Source organism: Solea solea, chromosome 7 (assembly GCF_958295425.1).
Source record: "Solea solea chromosome 7, fSolSol10.1, whole genome shotgun sequence".
Taxonomy (NCBI): domain Eukaryota; kingdom Metazoa; phylum Chordata; class Actinopteri; order Pleuronectiformes; family Soleidae; genus Solea; species Solea solea.
In genome coordinates, this window is record NC_081140.1 from 13,811,849 (window position 1) to 13,832,996 (window position 21,148).

At 40.2% G+C, this 21,148-nt stretch overlaps 1 protein-coding gene across 1 annotated transcript in view; it reads right to left on the reverse strand.

The window, feature by feature from the left end:
* gucy1a2 (guanylate cyclase 1, soluble, alpha 2) overlaps nucleotides 1-21,148 on the reverse strand; it is a 33,789-nt gene that overhangs the window by 5,179 nt on the left and 7,462 nt on the right. Inside the window, exons 2-7 of the mRNA XM_058634714.1 lie at nucleotides 20,397-20,458; nucleotides 19,352-19,476; nucleotides 17,268-18,169; nucleotides 7,341-7,553; nucleotides 5,277-5,549; nucleotides 2,755-2,898 (exon numbers count right to left, since the gene is read on the reverse strand). Coding sequence (XP_058490697.1) covers nucleotides 2,755-2,898; nucleotides 5,277-5,549; nucleotides 7,341-7,553; nucleotides 17,268-18,169; nucleotides 19,352-19,476; nucleotides 20,397-20,458 — 1,719 coding nt within the window. The remainder of the gene's footprint in view (nucleotides 1-2,754; nucleotides 2,899-5,276; nucleotides 5,550-7,340; nucleotides 7,554-17,267; nucleotides 18,170-19,351; nucleotides 19,477-20,396; nucleotides 20,459-21,148) is intronic.

Below are 21,148 nucleotides of genomic sequence, written 5' to 3' on the forward strand. Positions count from 1 at the left end.
GTCCAGATGGACATTTTGAGACTTAGGTGTTAAAGGGATAAGCACTTTGCTCAACACAAACAAACACACACATGCAAAGATCATGTTACAGGCGTGAAACTGAGGCAGAATATAAATTAAAACAACTTTCTATTCTGTACATGTTTCTCTCTTGACATGTTCACTCCACACTATATATTGATCTCTGTGTCCCTGCATCTCTCTCTCTCTCTCTCTCTCTCTGTCTCTCACCCACTGAGCAGCTCTCTCACACAGCTCTCATGCTGGTTTGCATAACACTGCAACATTGGCTGAAGTTGAGTGCACTCACTGAACGACATTTATCATGCTGAAGTGTTGAATCTCTCTATAATTCTCCCACATACCAACATGAAGTGAAGACAGATAAGAAGGAAGCAGAGCAGAATGCAGAGAGAAATTTATAGACGACCGTAACGACAATAAAAACCGAGCGAAAAGCAAGTAAAAAAAAGGCTGCAGTGGAAAGAGACAGGGATGGAAAGAGTAGAGGTGGTTAGGGAAATATGAAGAGGTGAAGGAGAGAGAGAGAGAGAGAGAGCACAAGAGAGCAGGGCAAAATGCTTGGCAAGGCCTTTCTATTTTGAGGCAAATGGACAATGTTAGGAGCGGAGCGCAGAGCAGTGTCCTGTCTGAGCCGCTCTCTCACACACACATTATGTTTGAATATTTTTCAAAACCAAACGTGCTCGGCGGTGAGAAAAGAAAAGTCTGCGTTCAGTTTTAAATCCAGTTGCAATGTTTAAATCGATAAAGATTTTGCTATTTGGTTTATTTTTGGTCAGCATCTCAATATTTATGCAATAACTTCATCTTAGCTTGAAGCACATTTAATGCTGGTGAATATACGGACTCAAAACAAATCCTACAATCACAATTTTCTTATTTCTTAAGCCAGTGATTCTTTCAGCCAAAACAAAACCATAAGCTCCGTTTCTTTTTCAGGGGAGGTGTCGACAGTAGCAAAAAAAAGATCTGAGAAAGAATTGAACAAAAGAATTGTCCTAGGTCATGATTTATGATGCTGATTGCAAATTATCGCCCCGGCTTGCAATCCTGGCAGTCTAGAAGTGATGGTGACCTTGACAGAGACTGTACTTAGAACAGATATAAATAAATGATATCCTGTGTTCCCTTTTCTTTCTAATGAATTAACATGAGTGGTTTGAACTCAGTAGCCTCAGTTGTGCTTCTTTCTTTGCCTCCATATTTAAACTGCTCGGTATATAACACCAACCACTGCATTAAATAAGCTCTTGTTATGTGCAGTCGTATACTTGACATGGATTAAATGTTTTATTTGGTCTTGAATATGAATTGTGGTGGAATAAAACACACCCACACTACCAACTGCAGTACATGTAAGGAAAACCATCAATTCTACCATTACAACAGTTTTAAGTGACCTATTCACAACATGCAAAAATCAACTATGACAATAAAAGAACAAGGTCAACATTAAACCTGTATACTGTCCAGGGCTAGTGTAATATGCTACTCATTTATATGGAGTATTAAGTACAGAGGAGGCCAAACCGTTAAGAAACATGCTCCCTGCAACAATGTTAATGGGAGGTTGTGTGAGGTGAATATCTCAGTATCTAATCTCTGTACAACACAAAATGGGGGGGGGAAAGGAAGAAGAAAAAAAATGAGGACAAGATTAAGCTAAAGGAAATCGCAAGACAGTGGGAAAACCAACTCACACACACACATCACTACATAAATAGCACAAAACATCACACACAAATACCCACACAGCACACACAGGCACTTTTAATCATGTGAACATTCATGGTGTGTATGTGTGTGTGTGTGTGTAGCCCTACTGTTGATTTTATAGCCACTCTTAATTCAAACACAGACACACAACATTACAGACCCGCCATGTCTCTTGCCTCATTTCATGACACTTTTAATCAATCAAACTGTGGAAAATATGCAAAAGAATTGTCGGTGACATTTCCCTGAGCACATGAACTTACCAGCTAACACAAAGATCATGATCACTTTTTGAACCACTTCATCAAAGTAAGGCATTTCTCTCTTACTGTCCCTCTTGTGAAAATAAGAACAGACTGTGTTTACCACATCATTCAAATATCATCCATCCATCAATTTAGATACCGACGTGATCATCCATATAATCCTGTTTGAATCAATCCACCCATCTATCTCCAACATCAACATACTGCATATCAATCATAATGCAAACCCTGGCCGTCAATAATGCATCCTATCACCATGGCAACTGCCCTGATGAAATCTGGCGTGATGTATCCTTCACTGTCAGGCTTCATATAAAACAAAAGTCAATAATGTGCAATGTCCTCACACATATATGAACAGACAATCAATCAAAAATTAACTAAATATTGCCCAAAATGATGCATGTCCGTATTTGTTTTTACAAAAAGAAAAAGCATGTAAAGATCGCACAGTGCTTAAAAAACAAAACTGTAAAATGTAAGTAAGTTACAATGTAATGTAAGATACTTGGACAATATTCTAGAAGAGCAGAGAGGTGTCAGGCTGTTCTCAGAGTTGATCTCTTTAACTAACATCTAACATTTTCTCAAAAAATGTGGGTCGACTCTAGTCTTCTCGCACATTCCTCTCGATTGTCACAGCAGCCCACCTTACAGAGGAACCTCAAACTACCCAACCCGCCTGATGTGACAGTAACATGCATAACTGCCTCCAACGATGCCTGGTGGAGAACGAATGGAAACTCACCTTGATGGGTCTCCCGTCAGGTGTCAGCACTTCCTCAGAAAGTTCCATCATCTTCAGGGCCATGTGTGCGATTGGCTTAGCGTGACTGTCGACTTTCTTGTGAAGGCCTCCTGCCACACAGTAGGCATCTCCTATCGTCTCGATCTGTATGAGAGATGGAGCAGGAGAGGAAGAGATGAAAAGCACTTCATTCCTCTTGTAATATAAGGGCCACATACCTCCCCTATTTTAGCATCCCTTCACTGGTTACCAGTTCATTTTAGAATACATTTTGAAGTCCTTGTTCCTACTTTTAGAGCTTTAAATGTGCTGCATCTGCTGCACCTCTACTCCCAAGACTTAGGTCAGCAGATCAGGGGCTACTGGTGGTTCCCCAAACAAAGTATATAAATAGATGAGACCATTCTTTCCAAGTAGTAGCACCTAGACTTTGGATGGCCGTACCACTCACTTACTTGTTTTCACTCTTTTAAAAAGCAGCTGAAAATTTGGCTGTTTATACAAACTTGGTGAACGAGGGTTTTAAATGATGTTTTTTTTTGTATTGTATTGTGTTCTGTACTTTGGTTGTTCTTATTATTTTGTTATAATTTTATTGTGAAGCACTTTGTGATTTTATATCTGCAAACGGTGCTATACAGTATAAATAAAATGTACTTACTTACTTACTGACCTACTTACAGTCACATTAAAGCCAAGTTCCCACACCGCGACTTTTAGTGTCAGTGGATTGCTGTGCATACTGCTGTCATGAGATTGAAAATCTTTGCAGTCGCTGTGAGTTCACACTACATGAGAGAGTGATGATGGGAATCACACACCACACCAGCGCTCACCAGGAGGCAATTAGTAGTCTCCACAAAAACACACGAGAAGTGACACTAAAGATTGATGCGTCAAACCAGGTTGAACTTGGCTCAGTTACATGTACTGAATCCTGCTAATCTGTGATCTCTGGTGGTATTTCTCTGTATCCTTCCACATTTTCTTCGGATATACTGCTGTTGTTTGATCAGGTTTGATCAGATATTATATAAAAAGACGAAAAAAAAAAAAAGTGACTTCATTTTGATCTCTTTTTTTGTCTCTTTCCTTCTCCCTCTTCTCTCTGATGAACCTGGTCTCTGATTGGCTGGGATGGCTTGAGTCATCACCAACATGAAACAAATATCCAGTATTGTGCAATGCATCAACATTTCACACTTAGTGACTGCTAAGGAGCAATTAGCCCTGACTTGTGTGTCTGTCAGCAGATTATTGATGCTGAAAATCATGTAGTGAACCATGTAGTGGAACTAGGGTAGCCTACAGGGCTCATATTCACCAAAGTTCAAATCTTGTTAAATGTTTATGCCGGTATTTCTTTTTCAATAAGTACCTTTATTATAATACGTATAATATGTTTTGACAGAACAGATGAGCCAAGCCATTTCAGACCTTAGTCTGGGACACAACGGCAGAAACTACAGTGGCACCAAGGTCCTTGTATAGAGAAGCCAAAACCACTACTCCCCAAGGCTAAAGAGCAAATGTGAGCAAAGCAGAGCAAACAACGAGTGCCATTTTCAAGGATATGTTGCCATATCCAGCTTCAAGTGTAATGGCAGTTGACATGATCTTTATAAAGCCAAAAAGTAAATGGCACAGGGAGAAAAGGAGAAAACTAGGAGACAAACTGCTCTCATTTAGACTTGCCACATGCTTGTTTCGAGAGTAACCATGACAATGGCAGTGTATGGGCTCCTTACACGTTGAATATGCGGTGGGGAGATTGAGGCTCAGTTCTGATGGTTTTCTCCTTTTTTTTAAAAAACACACTTGTTTTTCCTCTCCCTTTTGCACACATTCAGTCTCTCGACCTTCCTCTCTGTCTCTCTTCAGAGAGAGCAAAGCAGGTTTTTTTATGGGAAAGTATTAAGTATACGTTGTTATCAAAGAAAATGAGGTAATGAGACAGAGAGTGAGGACGGTGGCAAAGGTGATGACAGAGGAAGGCAGGTGTGAAAGAGAGAACAAAACTGTCGAGAAAAATAGGTTCGGCGATGAAAGGCTTGGATAGAGAGAGGGAAAGACAGCAGACCACAGTGATGACTGTAACTAGGGCCCAATGCCACGCTGTCAGATGGACAATATTGACACATCTTTGTTAAACTCCCACACACTGGCCATTAATCAGTCACTTTTTCCACTCAATAAGCGCACACACACACACACACACACACTACATACAGGCAGTGACACACCCTTCAGGACTGACAAATCCAGCTTAAGTGCTATTGCTTTAAAAAAACAAACAAGAAACACGGGCTCTACTGTCACTTCCTGGAAAAATAATTAGTCTTTGATGTTACGCCTCATTCTGCACAAATGTTCACATGGACCATTACGTTTTAAGCAATCCCAGGCTATTGACCCTCCTTCCAAATTGCCTGCCTTGCTGATGTCCTATTCCACAGATCCACAGTCTAGAGAACCTCCCCAGCGTCAACAAGTATTACATGTGCATGTTTCCATCTACTGACCTTGTAAACATCCAGAATGCCGCACTGGTAGTCGAAGCGTGTGTAAAGCTCGTTCAGCATGGAGATGACCTGCATGGGGGTGCACTGGGCGCACACAGCGGTAAAACCCACAATGTCCGAGAAGAGCATGGTGACGTCATCAAATTTGCGAGCGGGCACTGGCTGACCCTGCCACAGCTTCTGCGCCACGTCACCTGGAAATATGGAGTAAAGGAGATCCACGGTTCTCCTCTTTTCCTCCTCCAGCGCCTGGTGAGTGCGTTCTAATGTTGCCTGGGGAAGAGAGGGAGGTTACAAGGTTAGCTTTGATATATTGCATTAACACTATTGCAAAAAATACATTAACTGTCAGTATTTCTCAGTATAGCAGTGTTTAGGTCTCGTGTCACCCGCCGACATTCCTGAATTACACACAGGAAGTGGTTGGTTGTATGTCAAGACAGATGACACAAAAGATCTAATATTAAGACAGCTGCTAACAGGTTGGTGGATGACTGGAAACACAAACAAGCACCAAAAGTTCCATCCATCCATCTTCTACTGCTTTATCCTCCACATGAGGGTCACTGGGGTGCTGTGCCAATATCAGCTGACATACGGCAAAAGGCGGGGCACACCCTGGACACCCTTGCCACTCTATCACAGAGACAAACAACCATTCACTCTCACTCTCACACCTACGGTCAATTTAGAGTGTCCAATTTACCTAATCCCCATATAACATGTTTTTGGACTGTGGGAGGAAACCTGAGAACCCAGAGAAACCCCCCCCCCCCCCACACACACACACAGGAAGAACATGCAGGCAAGAGTGCTAACCACTACACCAACCGTGTGGCCCCCATGAAAAGTTTAATATGTTAATTCTACTGCTAAGAAACTGTTGTTCCCCACCCGCCTCTGCACTGCTGCTAGAAACATACAAACAGTACTGCTTACCAGAGCCCATTTACAAGACTAATAACATTAACAACAACCAGTTCTGCACTGCAATTTCATTCACAATCATTATTGACATCATGGTGCATTTGTGACACACGTTTATTTGTGTCCAAGGGTGAGCTTCTTGAAGCCAACTGGAGTCTACTGGAGTACTGAGCATTGGTAAAGCAGGCATGTCGACTTAGATATTGCTATTTATAATAGTGGCCTAAGGGAGCAGTCGCAGTGAGCGAGTGATGTAGTTGGCAGATGCATAGGACTGGGTCAAGACTCAGTGAGTTGCTCAAGGGTTCTTTGAAAGGCAATTACAAGAGCAAGTCCCTGGAGCCGCCATTTTTCAGCAACAATGACTTTAAATAGGCATCAGTGAGAATTGCCCAGTTGCCACAACTGATGCATGGGTTCATTTGGATTGACTTTCAATAGTCGTGAACCACAAACCGTCAACAATGACAGCAATCCCTCGTCCTGGTTGGTTTTTGTGTGTGTTGGCTGTTAATCTAAATGAACCTGACCAACGCAGGAGCTCAGTGCAGGGTCGGCAACACAGGAAGAGCACAATGGGGGCCATTCAGTGTATGCTGTGGCCTGTTTGTAGTTACAGGAGCTTTATTATTTTGACAATCATAAATGTGTCACACAAGTCCTGGATTCATGATCCGGTAGGAACCTGACACTCTAAATTGACCGTGGTGGATGATTGTTTGTCTGGACTGGTGATCTGTCCCGGCTTTACCCCGCCTATCGCCCTATGTCAGCTGAGTTTGGCACAGCATTGTCCCACAACCCTCATGTGGAGGATAAAGCGGTAGAAATTGATGGATAAATGTGTCACACGACACTAAATGAAGCATTATGGTTCCACAGAGATGCCACAGCCTACAAATCCTATTCTCCAGCAAACATGCAAACATGTTACATATGAGTCAAATCATGGTACATCACATTTGCACTACCTACCTATTCCTTCCATCATTGCTGTCATTATATCAGTTTACTGTAAAATAGTCAAACGAGTTCTAGCGGCTGCAATTACACGGACAACGTGTGTTTTTTGTGAAATGTGACAATATTCTCTGTAAACAAAGAATAGACCCAGGAATAAAAAATAAACCACTCAACCTTGAGCTTGTCCATTCTTTTCTTCAGACCGTCTTGGGCTTTAGCCTGCTCCCCCACCAAGATAACATCTCGTGTTGCATCATGGATGGGGATATCTGACAGATGGAGGCCTCTGCCCATCAGTTCCTCCAATTTATCGACCCGTGGCGAGCCCAGAAACATCAGGGAGCAGGATTCTGGCACATGGATCATCTGACCTTTCAATTCCATGACCTGACAAAGAGAGCAATCAAGCGGGAAAGAAATTGTGAAATAGGAAAGTCAGACATTTTGTTGAATTTATTTACTTGGAAAAGGTTAAAATATACGGAAGATGCAGATAAGAGGCAACAGACAACAAATATAGACACAGACAGGGATTTAAATATTTATGCATCATAGTCTTGTTGATATGAGGTCATGTACACAACACATACACAACTGCAACCAGCAGATAACTCTAGTTGAATTTGCATTTCTATTTTCATATGTCAATGTTGGCCTATATGAACAAAGGGATATTAAGAAGACTACTGAGACAACATATATTTGACTTATTTAAACCTTTAACACCAAGCTTACTGAAAGCTAATTACAGTAATGTCACTCGCGCTGTTGCAGGAAGCCGGCAAATCAGCGTCTTTTTCACCAGAGATGAGAGAGTTTGAAAGACACCTGTACATAGTTTCCATTATTTATCCTGTTTTTGGACATTTAGACAGCGACTCAAAAAAAACGTTATTTTAAATATGTATAACACTGTTCAAATTTCATATACAACTAGGTGGTAAAGGGGCAAAGAAGCAGCTCAGTCATGATATAATCATCAATCAATGTTTTTGCACATTTTTCAGCTGAGGCAGAAGACCAAAACAACACATTTATGCAACTATAGGTCCTGTCTGACATCGACACATAACAGACAAGAAGAGATTAAATATTGCGGTGGATAAATCACTCTGTCCATGACACAAACCAGATAAAACCAAGCCTGGAGAAAGGTGTCAGAGAACGACAGTAAACTGGTACAAGCTTCTCAGGTTGTAGAGTTTGTTGTCTGTGTACCATCATTGCTAAAACAGCAACTCTGGGGTTGGCTGTTGTCATAACGACACTTGTCCTGGCACCCAGAGTCAGTGTCCATCATCTTTATGAATGTAATTTCCATGAATATTGCATATTTGAGTGGGTATGACACAAAGTGACAAACAAACGTGTCAGTTAAATACAGGAGTGAATAAATAATAATAAGACAGGTGATCCACGAACAATCGTAGCATTATTGCCAGTATTGCCACTCTTATATGATAGACAAAGACAAGTGACATGTTAGGACTGAACAATTTATCTTTTTTTTAATCAAAATCACAAGTTCAAACAAAACAACTAGCAAATCACATAATTGCTAGAAACAATGAATATTCTTAAGTTATCATCTTTACATTAGAATATAGAGTAGCTATTAAATTGATGATATCTCAAGTAATCTATTGAGTTTCCAAGATGAACTGGAGCTTGACTTTAAAATTACATCGTGGATCAAATTGTATTCTCGTATTCTCCATATCGGGCAGAAAAATAGCAAGTTTTTAAATATTTTTCCTGAAACGTGAAACACTATTGCACTCTGTCCAAGACAATGATGAATTACTGCCCTTTTGAAAGAAGACTCTTCCCTGTTTCATTGTGTTAACCACCACTGTTAGGTGCCCTGAGGATGAACCACTTTTCTCCCTAGGCCTAATCTTCTGTCTCTACAGCTCAGTCTGCCTCATTTCCTTCATTTCTTTTTTTCTCTTTTCCCCTTTCTTCATCTTCCCTTGTCTTACATTCATGCCTGTCTCTGTCCATCTCTAAGCTCGTCTTCTTTCTGTCTCCCCCCATTCCTTCTCCATAGTGTCAGATAGATTATTCCGCCAGTGAGCACACTGCAGCCCTGTTTTATTTATAGCACAAGGCTCTCGTTGGTCTGCATAATGCATAAAGTCTACACACAGAAGTCTACACACACAGGTTTTTACACACAAACACAGAAAAGATACAGCCTTAGACTGTCTGTTTATCAAAAACACTGTGCGCACACACCCACACATGCATACAGTAAATGTCGGCATGTGTGTGTGTGTGTTAATACTGTGTAGAGATTTACACGCAAGCACGCATGAATATACAATATTGACATATGCTGCTTACAAAGAAACAGTGTCAAAGGTCAAAACACATCAGTCCCCAGAATCACCGTCAGAACTCCAGTTTGACAAACTCAGAATCACACATTTATTTAGTCATTGCACAGTATTGTAAAATAATAAACAGTACAACAGTATGGAAGAATGTGACCTCACTATCAACCATCTCCATGGAGACTGTAAAATCAGTGAGCCAGATGCAAAACCCAAGTATTATTGATGTGTACTATTTAAATAATGAGGTTTTTGGGTAAAGCTGAAATTCCAAATGAATCTCCCACATTAAATAAACTATTCCATTCGATAAAGCGAAGCAGTTAACTTGTATATAATGTCAGTTAAAGACACATCCGTAGCTACATTAGCCCATTGATCACCCCTCATTTATTATACATCCATCCATCTTCTACCGCTTTATCCTCCACATTGGGGGCATTGCATGTTTTTGGACTGTGGGAGGAAGCTGGAGAACACGGAGAACCTCCTTTATTTTGTATATTATATTATTATTGCTAAGAATTATGGAAAATAAGATCCAAGGTTCCAAGATGCCATAAACAACAGTTTTTTTCTTTAGTCTTTTTTTTTCTTTTTTATTAATCTATCTCAAGTGCAGTCCTTGAAAATGGAGGTAATACAAAGGTCACTAAACTCTGAAGTCCAAACACTGCTGTGCACATTCTCTCAGATGAGGCAGTCAACTACATCAAATCATCTCAACTTGTCTTCATGGTTTACTGGTTTAATATTGCAAAACTCAAAAAAGGTTTTATGCAGCTGTTCTTTTTAGGACACTGTATGGACTTGCCAGTTAATGCCAAACCCTCACCTTAACCTGACCACAATTATAATCTAATCTATATAACCACTTGACCAATTCCTCAGAAATAATATTCTGCCTCATTAGGAAAAGATTCTGGTCTCCATAAGGACTACTGGTCCTGACAAGGTCAATGTGTGTGTCAGAAAAGGACCTAAAGCACTAGCAAATACACACACAGACAGATACAAAGCATACATGGACACACATATACACACACGTCCCTGGCGAGAGTTGTGTTGGCCTACTTGTGCAACTCTGTTTAACTCAGTACTCTCTTCTTGTGCCAGAATCTCTTGTTATTACAGAGCCAGGACAGACAGAAGGTGAGTGAATGAAGGAGAACCGAAGGGCAAAAGGAAAGTAGTGGTGAAGGACAAAGACAAAGATGGAATACAAAGTGAGATGGGAAGTTAAAACAAAACAGTAAAACTCAGTCAATCTTTCTGAATAAAACAGTTCAATAAGAGAACTGAATACATTTTAGCGAGGCAGAATTTAAAGAAGACATGCAAATATAACCCAATTTTTTATACATAACCCACAGATATTGTATGTAATAATTGAGCTCTGTAGCAGCATGTACATTTTCACTGAGGAAACATCACGTTTGTCAGGACCTGAAAACCTTTTGTATGGACGGCTTGTGGAGTAAAAAATGTGCTTATTAACTGTTAGATATCAATAATTGCACTTTTGCATTGCTTCAAATCAAATCAATAAGTTATGTGTAAAACTGTACAGGTGCATTAAGTTGTTTTTTTTTCTATATTCCACAATAACATTTTAGTTTTCTGCATCTCCAAGCACCAGGTTTACGGCCTAAAGGAAATCTAGTCTGTGAAAAAAGACTTTGACCAGTTACTGAGCAGTTCAGAGAGACAGTGTGCTCCTATTGGCTGCTAAAGTGTGCATACACAGACACGATCCCAAAACAATACAAAAGTATTCTAACAACCAGTGGATGAAATTAGAGCTGGAAACTATTACTCGATTAATCGGTTATTAATCGATTACTAAATTAATCGTCAAATATGTTGATAATCGATGAATCGGTTTAAAGCTTTTATCATGATCAAAACAAGATTTTTCTTGGCATTCTTGGTTTCTTTGCTCCATAATGCAAAGAAATCATTAAAAACAGAATCATTTTGGCTTGTGGACAAAGGAAGACAATCATCATTTTCAGATGACAAACACTGATCCACATTTTTTAACGTTTTCTGACATTTTATGGACCAAGGGATTACTCGATAAATTGTGAAAAAAAAATCGAAAGATTAATCGATTATGAAAATAATGGTTAGTTGCAGCTCTAGACAAAATGCAGCAATCATCTGTTTTCTAGCAATCCTACCTTTAACACCTTTAACAACAAAATGATGTTTGTACAAATACTGCATCCACACAGGGCTGAGCAATAAATCAATAGCGATTTATACTCAAATGGCCTCAATATATGTCAATATAACAAAGGTTCTATCAATATGATAGATGCAATATTGATATATCAAGATAATTGTCAATATCAGCTCATTTAAACGCCCTACATCCTAATAAATCCTAAAATAAGGCAGAGAACTTAAATAGTGACAGGTCAACAGAACATGTTAAAGCTAAAGCTACTGCTGTCGTTTTACATATTACATATTATTTAAATGTACAGATTCAGGTTATTGCCGCCACGGGCAACGGGGAGCTGAGGGGAGATGAAAAGAAGAGGTGGAAGGGGGGAGGAGAGGGAAAAAAACAGCTGAAAGGGGCCGAGCTGGAAATAGAGGCAGAAAAAAGGGGGAGTGGGGGTGATGAGAGAGACACGCACAAGGATAAGGAGACGCACTGGACTTGAAAATGGAAAAGAGGGAAGAGATAGATAGACAGATAGATAGATAGATAGATAGATAGATAGATAGATAGATAGATAGATAGATAGATAGATAGATAGATAGATAGATAGATAGATAGATAGTTAGGATAACAGGAGGTAGAGGGTGTGGACAACTAATGGATTGTCATTTGTGAGCGGAGTCAGGCATGTCAACAGACTCATTTGCATCTACAAGCACTGAGCAGCAAAGAGTCAATGAGTCAGCCTCTCTCATCCCTTTGCTTTCTCTCTCTCACTCTGTCAAACACACACACAAAAAATGCTGTTATGCTCTTATCTTGTCAGAACCGGGCTATATTGTGCTACACTCCACCTCTCTTGGTGTACACAAACTCTCTCTCACACACTCACGCACACATTTCTGAGTTGGACCTATCCTCAAACTTTGACAGATCATCCATGGGGATCAAAGAAGCTCATTCTAGCATTTTCACCAGGCAAAATGTCCACACAAGAGAAAATGTCCACACAAGAAAGGTGTTTTGCCAAGGGTTGGTCTACTCACAGCTGCTCTGTGTGTTTTTCCCATTCATGCCATTTCTAGTCACTTTTTTTTTTGTTCAACTAATCAACAAAATGAAGTGTGTCCAGCCTAACCACTGTTTTAGGTACAGCAGATATAATACATTACATGTCATTTAGCAGAATCTTTTATCCAAAGCGACTTACAATGGAATTGAGTACAATCAGCCAGGGGTGGAGTCAAACTTGCGACCATGATGTCTTTCGCACACAGGGTAGCGGTCTTAACCACTGAGCCACTCCACCCCCGCCCAGTGAAATAATACATTGATATTATACCAATATCTCTTAGTAAATTATAACTATGTTCATACCATGACATGGCATCCTGCTGTCAAAAAAGGCCAAAAAAAAAGAATGGAACGCTACAGACCCGGTAATTAAGTATCCTTTTAGAACTTTTGTTTTGACAATCAAAACACAAACAATTGTGTCAAACTTGCACCGAACTAAACCAAAATGTGCCTTTTAGGCGGAAACTGGATTAACATATAATTTAGATAATTATACAGAGATAATTAAAAGTCAGTAATGACTGTGTAGCACATAAACCAAAAAGAAACCTTTCTCTGATTAAATGTGACAACATGAGACCCATGCACAGTATCAGTCATGGAACAATGTTGGCCACAGGTGCTGTGAGATTCAGTGCACCGATGCAACATGGACAAACAGGTATGTTGGTGAGGCAGACTCACCAAGTGACGGTAATGACTGCAGCGGAACCTACTTCATGGTTTCCACTGGGCTGTTTACAGCCAAGAGAATTCAAAGGTCAGTGAAATAACGCACCGTGCTGTGCTCAGGCTTAGTCTTCAGACCGAATCAATACTTCATTCTGTTTATCATCTACATTCATATCAATAGACGTGATGTAAAAAGGAAAGTGCATCATATGAGGACCAAGTTCGGATGTATGTTAGGTGATTAGAAAGTGATCATTTACAATGATTTAAGTCAGAAAAGCTGGTATTGAGAAATGACATGATAATTAAATAATTACTACTGATAATAGATGGTCCACACTTCACACCTCTAATTTATGGGACTGCATCAGCATCGAATAATGAGGTAGACTTTTAGCCACGTAACATACGGCTCATAAAGTCACTTTTAGGAATAACACACTCTGCGTTGTCATTTATCAATACTGTAAATGCATCTATCTCGAAGTAGGTATAATGCAAGCACACTTTGTGAAATAATATACATTTTTCTTCTTTTATCAAGTTCATATGTGTTCATACAAAACACAGTGAAAAATGAAAAAAATTAATAAAAAGTATTATTATAATTTTCTTCCCTTTGTCTTTGTTTCAAACACAAATTTCTTATGGTGTTTTCTTCTTAATGTGCCTGTTTCCTCCTCGCTGGAGTAGACAGAGGCAGAGCAGGGCAGTGATTTTCAAAGCACTCTCCACTGAACAAACAAGTCATCACTGTGGAGGCAGGTGTTGGGATTCAGGGGTCTTATTTACTCTTTTTTTTTGCAAAGAAAGAGAATACAAGCATCCAACAACATGTATGTTTGTTCGTTTTTTGTCAAATGTCACACAGTAATCATTTCAATATATATACATACATATATATATATATATATATATATATTTGAAATATTTAGCTATAATACACTGGTCAACACCAAAGAAGAAGAAGAAGAAGAAGAAGGTAAAGAACAGCGTAACAACATAATGGTACTGCTTACAGTATCATTACGGGTGTGAACAAACACTAAAGAAAAAGAAGAAGATGAAGAAGAAGAGAAGAAAAAGACTGGTTAGAGGAGTGCTTTGACACTGTGTCCTGTGTGTCCACTTCCCTACATGTTGACCAAGCATTCACACTAAGCGGAGACAGACTGAGAAGCAATTTGACCTTTTCAGGAGCCCTATGGATGTTTCTAACACAACTCATGTATCTGGACAAACACTGGGAAGAAGTCAAACTGTAAATCCACTACACACACACACACACACACACACACACACAAGTTCACACAGCTATCCTTTTAAGGACAATGCCTTGACTTCCATTCATTGGGACAGCCTGAACAAAGTATTATCCCTCATCTTAACCAAAAACCAGTTAATAGATAATCTTAAACTAACCGCAATTCAAATCTTAGCCCTAAACTTAACCACTTCCACAGAAATGAGGTTCTGCCTCATTAGGACCAGGTTTTGGTCTCCATGGGGACTACTGGTCAGTGTTTATGCCAGAAAAGGTCCTAAGGAGGCAACAAATACAAGTACACACACACACACAGAGTGCAGTAGGGAAGTGTGGCCTCTTTACATTGGCCTGTCGCCATCTCTCGTTGCCCTTTCTAGTGAAAATGTCAACCTATCCTTCTCTTTCCCTGTGTCCATTTTCTGCTTCTCTGCCCAGGTGACAGAAGATACATAAGGCAAATATAAAAGAACACAATGTCCGCCTGCCCTTCTCCACAAACGCACACACACTGCAACGCAAATCTCTCAAGTATCGAGCTGAAAAGGTTTGGTGCCTGAAAAGCAGTTTCCAACTGAAATTGAGCACTGGTGACACTTTCAGTGGAGTGTACATGAGACCAAGGAGCGAAACAGATGTGAAGAGCCACAACACACAGAGACGTACAACATACCACACATGCTACTGTAAACATGTAAGACTAATTGAAACAGAGGAAGGAGAGTAACATCTGGATTATTTGAATTTTTTAAGGGAGGTCCATTAAAGAGAAAGTATTTTTGAGTAGGGATGGGACCATACCACTTTTTTTGTGAGCGACATCGATACTGATATCAGTCATTTTAGACCACAAATATTGTTCTCCCAAAAAGTAGAAATAAACTAAACGCTAAAATGTATTTGCTGATTTCTATTTACATTAGAATGTAAATAGTGCATAGTGAATGTGAAGGGATATAGGATTTTTGGATTGGATCGGATTTTACATTTTTATCTGTCCAATATCCGATCCAGTGATTTTGACCATATTTGACAGCTGTAAACAATAAATACTTAAATCTTTAATGCCTTTCATGTCAGTATAGTCAATATTAGTGGCTGACTGTTTGGCGTTCACGCAAAACCTCTGTTTCCTCAGTTCCTGGTGGGGGCTGAAGCCATCACCAGCACAGCAGCTGGTCTGATCAATTTCCTCTCTGTCAGTTCTGTTCAGCATTAGGATGTTTGGCTCTGTCACTGACAGCCTGCAGGCGCAATCAATATATCCAGTAAATAACTGGATATGGCGTACACAACTCCAACTGATCAATTGTTTCTGGCAAATTGGAACCAGTGCAGTGCTCACTCCCACAAACACATCACCAGCTTGGAGTTGGACAGTTAAAGAATAAAGAATATGTTTGTTTGTTTTCCCTTCTTTGTCTTGACCGTAACTCCTAGACTGTTTGTGATATCTAGAAAATTCCCAAACTATGGACTAGCGATCTGTCCGGGGTGTGACACCGCCTTTCGCCCTATGTCAGCTGAGAGTGTATAAAAACCGGTAGAAAGTGGTAGAAGATGGATGGATGCCAGACAAAGCAGAGAAATAGAGCTTTACACCCATAGCAAAGCTAACATCACTGATGGAGAATGACTCTCACCCCCTGCAGGTCACTGTCACAGCACTGAGCAGCTCCTTCAGTGACAGGCTCCTTCACCCCCAGTGTGTGAAGGAGAGATATCGAAGGTCCTTCCTTCCTGCTGACTTTAGCAGGAAGACTTTACAACAACCAGCAGTGCTCCAAGCAGACCCACTCACCACTGTGATCCCTATAATACTCAATTCTCTCATCCGCTGTCACAATTCTATGCACCACGGTGCACCTGTTGTTGCTGTTCCTTGTTTGCTGTGCAAATGTATATATCATTTATAATTTGTGTGACTTTCTTTTGCTGTGTGACTATATCTTTGCTGCTGTAATCCCCATCGTGGGACAATAAAGGTATATTGTATCTTATCTTATCTTATCTTATCGTATCGTATCGTATCGTATCGTATATTCTTGTTATTACGCCAGCACATCACACGTTTGTGAAAAAGGGGCAGAAGCACTCTCTTATTGAACATTTTTTTTGACAATTCTACAGCCATAAAATCTAAATAAATCCAGGCGGACTGATTATCATGATGGTCATGCGAAGGTTACTAAAGCACAACATTGGCACCACCATTCCCAATTCACATACAGCTCCGTACCATACCACAGTGTTGTGTTTTTGATTGAAATGTCGTATCTGTCTGTTGCAAGCAGTGAATGCCATCACGGCTGCATATTGGATGGTCACATCTTTGGAAACCTTTCCCCACACACTGTCCTCAACCATCAGTGTTACCACTTTAAAACAGTCTATCATTCACACCACGATTGTTCAGCTGTGCAGATGAGAGGAAGTAAGTGTGGCTTGCTACGAACGTGTTGAAAGTCGTGTGCACATGATCTGACAGCACACTGTACAAACTATTCTTTGCAAACAATTGTTTAAAATATGAAAAATGGGTTCTAAACAGTGTCATGGGTTATGTGTGACATCTTTACCTTCTCCTTGATATCAGTCTGGGTGGTATCAGGCCTGGTGCGAATGGTAAATGGGGATGCAAGCCTCAGCAGGATGCCCTGGAATGAAGGTTCCATCTTGGGTGAGACGATCTCAAAACAGTCTCTGAATGAGAGGCTCCGGTGAGTCTCAATGCGAGCCTGTCTCCTCAGTCCTTCTCCAAGCTGCAGTAGCTCCATACCCGGTCCCAGGACGAGGTGGAACGGAAAGGCACGGCAAAATGTGGCCAGGCCAATGCGCAGATCACTGGGGTTGGTGGACAGTGAGAGAGGAGGACGTTTGGTGCTCCCTGAAGCTGCGGTTTGGAGGGAGGAGAGGGAAGGACCGTGTGTCTCATGTATTTGGAAGGACAGGCAAACTGTGGGAACAGAGGTCGGAAAAGGAGACGGAGGAGATGGGGATGAGGAGGGTGAGGCAGTGGGGGATGCAGTTGGGGTGGGGGTTGTGGAATCACCATCTGTGTGGCCTGTGTCTTCACTGGGCAGCAAAGGAGTTAGAGGTGGCACCTCTTCCACCTCAACCTCTGAATGATAGATCCGCCTGGCAACAGCTCTGATCAATCCTGGCATGACCAACCCAACAACAGGAGCAGGGTTGAAACAATGAAGAACTAACACCTTTCCTCTCTCTACTCGCTCTCCAACTTTGTCCAACTTTCTCCTCCATTTCTCCTCCTCGTTGGGATCGTTGCACTGGAAGGAGGGGCTCTCAGACGAGGCACGGCGTCCGGTGGAGGTGCGTATGTGTTCTAAAATGGCATCGAAGCCATTAAAGAAGTCCTGGAGGTTCCCGCCCACAGCTCGAAGCACTCGTTCGTTTTCTTCAAAGCAGAGGCCGAAGAACTCCTCTCCAAAATGTTCCCGCAGCTCACAGAATGGCACTCCTAGAAAAGAGACAAGGGAAAACATGTATGTCTTCAATACAGGATTAAACTGAACAACAAAATAAATACTGCACATTGTTCACAACGTGGTTCACTGTCTTTTAGTTTTATTTCCACATGCAGAAATCTGTACTTGAACACTGTGTGTATAATAATTTCCATTACTGTTACGTCTGCCAAGATTTAAATTCAATAAAAGATTATTTCAACATATCAGGCACAGAAAATATCACACATCAAAGGTTTGCTCAAATAATGAATATGGATGAGATAATAATTTCACATGTAAAAATAGGATTAAGGGATTATACCAAAATAAGAAATGTATAAATATTAATAAATATTAATAAAATCTGACGCCAGAAATCAAACAAACTAAATCCAGATAATATAAGTAACCACATGCTGGGAAGCATGAATTGAAAGATGAACTCAAACTCGGATTAAAAGTCTGTGTATGGAAATTACAGTGGAAAGAATTAAGGATATGGAAATATGCTCTTTACTTTAATTTGTTCTAAGATATTTATATTTATTTATACCCAAAATATTTTGTCACCAGAGACAGAGAGAGAAAATGTGTGTGTGTGTGTGTAAGTGAGTGTACTTTCATTTGATCTTAATGAGACAGAACCTCATCTCTGAGGAAGTGGTTAAGTTTAGATCTAAAATTTAAATTTTGGATAGGTTGAGATAAGGCATTAACTGGTTATGGATGAGGTTAGGAATAACGCTTTGTTTTCACGAGGGCTGAAACAATTACTCAATGAATCGATTATTAATCAATTACTAACTTAATTGTCTACTATTTTTATTTTAGTTTAGGTGTTTGCAAAAGAATTAAAACAAGTTTTCTGATGTTTTTTCGGCTTCTTAGATGTGAACGTTTTCTGGTTTCTTTGCTCCATATAAGAAACAAAATCATTATGGACCAAACAGTCGTCAGATACCTGTTTGTGTGTAAACTTGTGTGTGCGCATATATGTGACACTACTATGTGATATAAGAGTTCAATCCTCAGTAATAACATATGAACAACCCAGCCTGAAACACTGTAATACAACAGCATATACACACAAACCACCACACCAACCACACTGTCATGTGTACACTGTGTAGCCTCACAACTCTCCGTTCGTCTCTTTCCCACAATCACTCCCCCCCACATGTCTCATGATTTACCCAGTATGGTGGCCATGTACTGCAGGATTTGTAGGACATCTTCCTCTGAACCAGAGTTTTCTAGAAATGGACACTTCTCCTCTCTCTTTTCCCGTCGCCGGTCCTCAGTGCTGACCTCCTGACACCTGCCAAAAACACAAACCCAAGCAGACACATGGGCAGGGTAAGCCACGATTAGTCATGAGATCAGCCGGACACAGAGGCAGCTGGATGACAGAGAGGCCGGGAAATGTGGTAGAGGTCGTCCTAACAATGGTAATTAAGGAAGAGCAACACATATAATTACTTTTGTTTAAAACCAAAATGTAATAAAACACACAGGCCCAGTTTGAACTTTTTTTTGCATTGCATTTTCTTTTTTGTTATGTAGAGCTGAAACACTTACTCGATTAATCGATTCCTAAATGAATCATCAACTATTTAGATAATCGATTCATCCGTTTGAAGCCTTTTTCATTATTAAAACAAGATTTCTGTTTGTTTCAGCTTCTTAAATGGGAATATTTTCTTTGTTTCTTTGCTCCATAAAACAAAGAAATCATTGAAAGTTAATCATTTTGGTTTGTGGACAAAACAAGACATTTGAGAACCTCATTATTTCCAGGTTTGACAAACACTGATCAACATTTTTTAACGTTTTCTGACATTTTATGGACCAAACGATTACTCGATTAATCGAGAAAAATAATCGTGATTAATCGATTATGAAAATAATCGTTAGTTGCAGCTCTAGTGTTTTGTGTTACTGTTTTAACAGTGAGAGGGAGGCAAAGACAAGAGATGGAGGTGTCTGTCTGTCTGTCTGCCTGCCTGTCTGTCTGTCTGTCCGCTGGGTGACTGAGTGACTGACCGACCGACTCACAGACTGAGAAGTGAGGGTATAAAGAGGCAAAGAGTGAGTGCAGTTATGAGTGATGGGATGCCAAGAGAAGACACCAGCGAGACAGTAAGTGACAGGGGGAGCAGCTGAGCACGGAGAATGATAAAAGAGGAGAGAAAAAAAAGAAGAAGAACCACTTAAGGAGACGACAAGTGACAGCGTTACCTGATCTCTTGCTGTCTGTAGAACTGCAGAGTTCGCTGTAGAGCCAGTTGAATGGTCTGTGTCTGCAAGAAGAAGTCAGTACATTAGACACATAGACCAATGTGCATTTGTATTCAGGCTAGACGCTTAACCCTATAAATAAATGTTCAATAATGTGTGCAATATGCAAATATTTCACCGTGAACAGAGATTTGCATTTTCCTTTCTTGGTGGGACACTTGAATAGAACAGAGATTATTATTATTGATGTGGATAGATGGGCTTTTTCTCATATTGCTCATAAAACAGTTGTCATAAATGCTTATATCTTCTGCCAAACATATATTATATACTGTATTTATATATAGAATATACTTAAAATTATGTTATTGTTAAAATACCACTAAAAGGGTTCAAATTAACTCTATTCCACGGGGTATTTGGTGCTAGACGTTTTTAGAGTTGCTTTAAATTTACTGAGTAGTGAAAAAGTCCATGTAAATTCAAAGTGACATCTTTTGAATGTGACATCAATTTCCTTTTTGTTTCATAATCCTTCTTGCCTAGGTCTGCAAAAATATAACTTGACACCAATGATAATAACTGTTTTGTCTTCTTTTGATTTCTCCCTCTCTAGGGCCCCAGTGGAGTGATATTTGTTTTTCCTTACGATTCATTCCCTTCTAAATGCAACCCTGCCATTTATCCGGGCTTGGGACCGGCACTAGCGGCAGTACACTGGATGCAGAGACTAAGCTTGTGAAGGCAGGTCC